Here is a 5,338-nt window from a genome sequence, read left to right as displayed (position 1 = left end):
AATGTATGAATATAATATACAAGTTTCACTTTTTAAATGGAATTACTGAAATCAATCTACTTTTTCATGATATTCTAATTTTATGACCAGCACCTGTATTTCACCTAATTGGCTCGAACCTTTTGGTTTCAGCCTAAACTGTGAAACTAAACAAACAGTGGATCCAGTCTGTTTCTCACGGCCCTGACAACTCTCTGCAAGAAGTTTTTAATTAGATCAGTTTCTGTGTGTGCAAGCACCGATCTAAGCCCGCCTGTTTATCCAGGGGGCTCAGTTTAATCTTTGTGATGTGTCTGCTGGTGACACACAGGAGTTAATGGACTTTGGAGTCGCTGGAGTTATTATCTCTAATTTGAAAAGCCTGAAAAGCTGATTCTGTCTCTTTTTGACCACAATAAACAGAGGTGCAGATTTTTACCTTTCCAAGCATATATCCTCTGAAATGAGTGAGTGAACTTGACATGATTAGATGCAGTTTAGTGTGTGGTTTTACACTGAAACACTCTGAAATAGGCTGGTTTGTTTGGTCTACAAGTAACAATTAGCAAGTGAATAAAAATCTAGATAATAACCTAATTTATTGTAAATAGTGTTTCTGTTTTACACAGCAGGGGTCAACTGGTGGTTCCTGAGCCAAACTTTTTAGGCGAGTTCAGACTATCTGCTCAGCAAAGTAATAAATCATTAAAAAGCTGTGAATATTTCAATAATCAGTTGTGTCTCAGCTCAGACAAGGATAAAGGTGGTGGTGTGTTAGCCGATCAGAGCTCTCAGTCAGATCTGCAGCAGCTCTCATGTTGTGTGTCCGGTCAGGTTCTGTTTTTATGATCCACCTACAGGCCGGGATTCTTTTTATTATTGCCGATGTCAGCAAAGTGCTGAACACCTGTACAAAACTTTCACTTTCAGACCAAATTTAATCATGTTTTTTATAGCCAGTTTATTATTTTATTAGATGTCAATGCAAAAATAAATGCAGAACTCAAAATTCCTATGTGAGTTTTCTTTTTCTTCCTTCTTTTTTAAAGGAATTGAAATGACTAAAACTGACCCATTATAATGATCAGAATCATTGATCAAATGCTCTGATCAGATCAATCTGTGCCCCCCGAGCAGATGTTAGAAAACAGTTCATGCCACACATGAGGGGAGGTAACAAAATAACTCCAGAGTGAAATAAAAGACGGCCTCACGTGTCCGAAGGGGTCCAGGTGGTTGTTGGTGAGTTTGAGCTTCTGAAAGGAAACCAGCTGGCGGCTCCAGTGCGCTCCTGTTGCGGGAGAGTCCGGGTGGACGTAGAGCCTGCCGGGCATGGCGGGCTCGGCCTTCCCCGTGACGGACCTGCACGACGGATCAGACAGAGTCACCCTGAGGTTTATCTGCGCTCCTGGCGGCGCGGCAGGCTGGGGCTTTGGGCCTTTTTCAGAAGGACTTTAAGCAACAAAACACATCAATAAACCTCACTTCTGTTATCTCGGTCAGAAAGGGGAAAACGAAACTATTTAAGACACCACAAAACAACTCTAGTGGCAGCACTGAGTCAGTGCGCATGCGCTAATTAACCGACATTTTCTCCTGTCTGTGCAGCAACATAATAATAATAATAATAATAATAATAATAATAATAATAATAATAATAATAATAATAATAATAATAATAATAATTTAGGAGGGATGTTCCTAAATAAAAATAATTAAATAAATACAAAACAAACCTGCCTGTATATATTTGCTCAAGGAAATAAAAAAACACAGTTATCTAAAAATTGTATGAGTGACTAGGACTTCATTTTTTACATTTTTCCCTCTCTTTTTTATCCCTAAGTGCCTTATTTGTGTTTGAGTCACCAAGTTAGCTTTTTTTCTGATCTCGGTGGGGTTTTTTCCCCTCAGCACAAGCAGAACACGGGAGGGAGAGAGACGGACTTTAATCCGGCCTGTCCGCTCCGTGAACCCGTCATGTTCTGATGTAACCGGCGGGCAGACACGCGAGGGGAGGCACGGGGAACTGGGCCATCGTCCGTCTGCACGAGGACCTGACCTTTCGACCCAATCAAGTCATTTCCGGTGTAAGAAAAATTATATTTCTAAAAGCAGGAATGAGATGAAAGGACCGTCTTCATTCACTCCGAGGATTTCTAATTGATGTCAGTTTGTTTATTATTCATTTAAATCTACCAGCTTTCTCATAAGAAGCTTTTTTTTAAAAATTGATAAAAGGTACGAAATACAAACCATTTATTGTCAGCAAATTTGTACCGATGGTCGTCTCCGGGCACGATGTCCATCAGCAGGATGTATTTGGTCTTCGGGTTGAGTCCTGTGACTTTTACTTTGTAGCTTGGAAACATCCTCCTGCAAGAATTCATTCAGAGGGGAAATGTAACTCAAAAAGGATCATAATGTATATTTAAAAATAAAATAAAAAAAAACAGAAAAAGTAAAAGTGGGCCACAAGAACGCCTCTGGTCCCCAAGGCCTGCGCGTTTCAGACTGGGGGCATTTTTCCTGGAAGTTTGTTGGACTGATTCATAAAAACGGCTTTCATTCATCCTGTGCAGCTTCTTTACTTGTTGAGGATGCTGCAGGATTTTTGTTTATATAACATGCAGCTTTTATATGTTTTGGGGTTGTTGTTTTTTCTCTCTCTCACCTTCCAGCCTTGGTGATGATCATTTCAGTTCCCACTTCGTCAAATTTGCTCCAGAGTTCCCTGTCATGGAGGACCACTTTGATGGCCTCCATCCCCTGCAGCGGAGAGCAAAACACAGTGTTCACGCCTGGGATTTGATCCTCAAAAAACACTACTCTGACTTGGAATTTTGGATTAAAAGGTGGCAATTTCATAGCCTACAAATACAATAAATAACGAAATACTGATGCGCGTCATGAACCCTTGGAAACGTCTGGGTGAGCGGTTCGTAGTAAAAACCCCAAATAAATAATTTATATTTACGTCATGATCCGCAGCAGCAGCTGGTACCTGCTGCCTGGACGCTGTCTGCGGTGAGGCGGCAGGCTGCAAAGTGAAGCCGCGCGTCTCCTCTTTGGTCTCCTTTGGGGGGTCCATGCGGTCCGAGTCCGGGCGCTCCGCAAGGCCGAACTGGTCCCCTCCGTTTGCCATGTCCCACTGCAGGGACACACACGGGGCCAAAAATGTTCACTTGTTTGGGCTTAACCCGTGCCAAATAGAGTTCCGCCTTATTAAATTGGTGGCAAATAATTCACACAAAAAACAGGGGTTGTTTTTGTTTATTTTTATATTAGAGATTTGGAACAGAATCGTCTGTAGTTGGAAGCGAATCTGTTCAGTGGATTTAGGCCTTAATAAAGTCTGCTCCACATCAAACTTTTGACCCAGGGTTTATATGTTTTTCCACCTATGTGGTAAAAAATAAACTCATATGTACTGCTTAAAAAAAAAAGTCTCCTTCAGTTAAAAAGTTAAAACAAGATGCGCCAAAAAGACCGTGAATCCTGTATTGTGAATTTTGGTCAGATTCTTGTAAATTAACCATAAGATCGCAGCGGATCAACAACCTGATCAGCCTTCACTTAGAAATGAGACTAAATAGTATTTTTTTTAAATCCTAACTTCTAAAAAGGTCTGCAACACACTGATGGATCACGCTCATGTTTATCTCCGGTCCTGATGGTCCAGATTAAGTCTAATATTTGTATCATCATGTTTTAATTTAAAAGAAAAGGAACGGGGCTGTAATCATGCTGAGAATGAGATGATCTGACACTATTGAGGAATATGAGCATGCAACATTAGAATGCTCCATCCCAGATGCTGTTTGAATGTGCGCGTTTTCCTTCCTGGAGGTGTTTTACCTCAGAGCTCTCCGCTCCCTGCAGAAAACACGCGCATTCTTCTCCCGCGCGCGCTGCTGAGGGCTGCTTCTGCTTTCAGACCACTAGAAAAGCGCAGCTGTCCTAAAGTCGCACCGAAGGCTTCCCCCGCCACCCCAAAAAAAAAAAAAAAAAAAAAAGAAATCCACAATGCCCATCCGTGGCTCGTCTCTGACCCGTCTTGTTTCGCGTGCATACCGCGCGTCTCACACGCCTCCGGATCGGATCAAAGCCTCATCGTTTCATCTCTCCCTACAATCCACGAGAACCCGAGCAGCAGTAGCAGCCCCGATCTGAGACCCCTCTCCAAGACCCTTCATCACAAATGGAGCCCAGTCCGCCTCGCGCTTCCTGCCGTCCCTCCCTCCTCCCTTCTGCCCCCCCTCCCTCCCCCGCTCTTCCTTAGGTCTGCAGGGTTCGTGGCCAAAATCATGGCTGTGACGCACGCATGCGGGCGTGCACAAACAGCAAGAGATTAAACAACAACAACAACAAGAGATACTCAGTATTATTTTAATATAAAACATGTCCACCCATTCTATCCCCGGCATTAATCTGTCTTTGCCTGTTTTACCTCAAACACTCCAAAATGGCTGTGAACCCATTTTCTCCTTAAAAAAAACAGAAATCTTTTGAATCTGAATTAAAATAATACCGATTTGGAGATTTATTAAGCAGTTAAATCAGCATGTTCCGCGTGCGCTATTGGAGAATCAGACACAAGCAGGCTAATTACCGCAGCCATCAGCCGCTCCAAACACTCACTGCCGCTTGTGAAATACTCCCCCCCCCCCCCCCCCCNCCCCATAGGTCCCAGATCGGTTTTATAGTAGATTATAGATTCTGCCAGGGGGGCAGCAGCAGCAGCAGCATCGGCTCGGTTCGGCGCGCGCGCGCGTGCATCAGTTTGACTGGATTACTGCAGATCCTGATCACCGGAGGCACCCGGAGTGGAAAGTTGAAGCGGTCAGCGGGAGGTCACGGCGGGTCCCTCCGTCACGCAATCTCTGCAGACCTAACAACGCCGCGCGCGCGCTCCACGTTCTCTACCGTTTTTTTTTTTTTCTTCGATTCAAGCAGCGGAAATAGGAAAAAAGAGCCTCTCTGAAGAGTCACTTGGAATAAAACGCGTGTGACGCTGCGCGCACTAACAGCCTGCATGGGTCCACGGCTTATATTGACGCGTTCGACTCAAAAGGATGACAGCAAAGCACAGCAAAGCAGAAAAACTTAACAATTAAAAAGAAATCACACTTCAAGAAGCTTGAGGGAAACTGCTGCGCGTGAAATGGGCCGTTTTTTTTACGCGCAGGAGTGCTCGTGCGCCCCGGCTCACTCACCGTCTCTGAATATTCAGATCCCTGCTGACCGCAGCTCCGCGCGCAGCTACTCCTGCTCCCTGAGCGCGCGTCTGCCGCTCCGACACACACTCCATCCGGCGGCTCGAGCACGCGCGCGCATTCCCACACGCGCTAAGAGCAGA

General features: G+C 44.5%; 1 protein-coding gene across 1 annotated transcript in view; it reads right to left on the bottom strand.

Annotated features, from left to right (window-relative positions):
- The window catches only part of LOC108234455 (T-box transcription factor TBX5-A), a 12,004-nt gene extending 7,797 nt beyond the window's left edge, over window positions 1-4,207 (bottom strand). The window contains exons 1-5 of the mRNA XM_017413663.3: window positions 3,838-4,207; window positions 2,957-3,130; window positions 2,654-2,748; window positions 2,236-2,355; window positions 1,194-1,341 (exon numbers count right to left, since the gene is read on the bottom strand). Of these exons, the coding sequence (XP_017269152.1) occupies window positions 1,194-1,341; window positions 2,236-2,355; window positions 2,654-2,748; window positions 2,957-3,124 (531 nt within the window). The 5' untranslated portion in view covers window positions 3,125-3,130; window positions 3,838-4,207. The remainder of the gene's footprint in view (window positions 1-1,193; window positions 1,342-2,235; window positions 2,356-2,653; window positions 2,749-2,956; window positions 3,131-3,837) is intronic.
- Between the last annotated feature and the right edge of the window lie 1,131 nt (window positions 4,208-5,338).

Source organism: Kryptolebias marmoratus, linkage group LG1 (assembly GCF_001649575.2).
Source record: "Kryptolebias marmoratus isolate JLee-2015 linkage group LG1, ASM164957v2, whole genome shotgun sequence".
Lineage (NCBI taxonomy): Eukaryota > Metazoa > Chordata > Actinopteri > Cyprinodontiformes > Rivulidae > Kryptolebias > Kryptolebias marmoratus.
The sequence above is the reverse complement of the archived record's forward strand: the minus strand, read 5'-3'. Positions and strand labels throughout refer to the sequence as shown.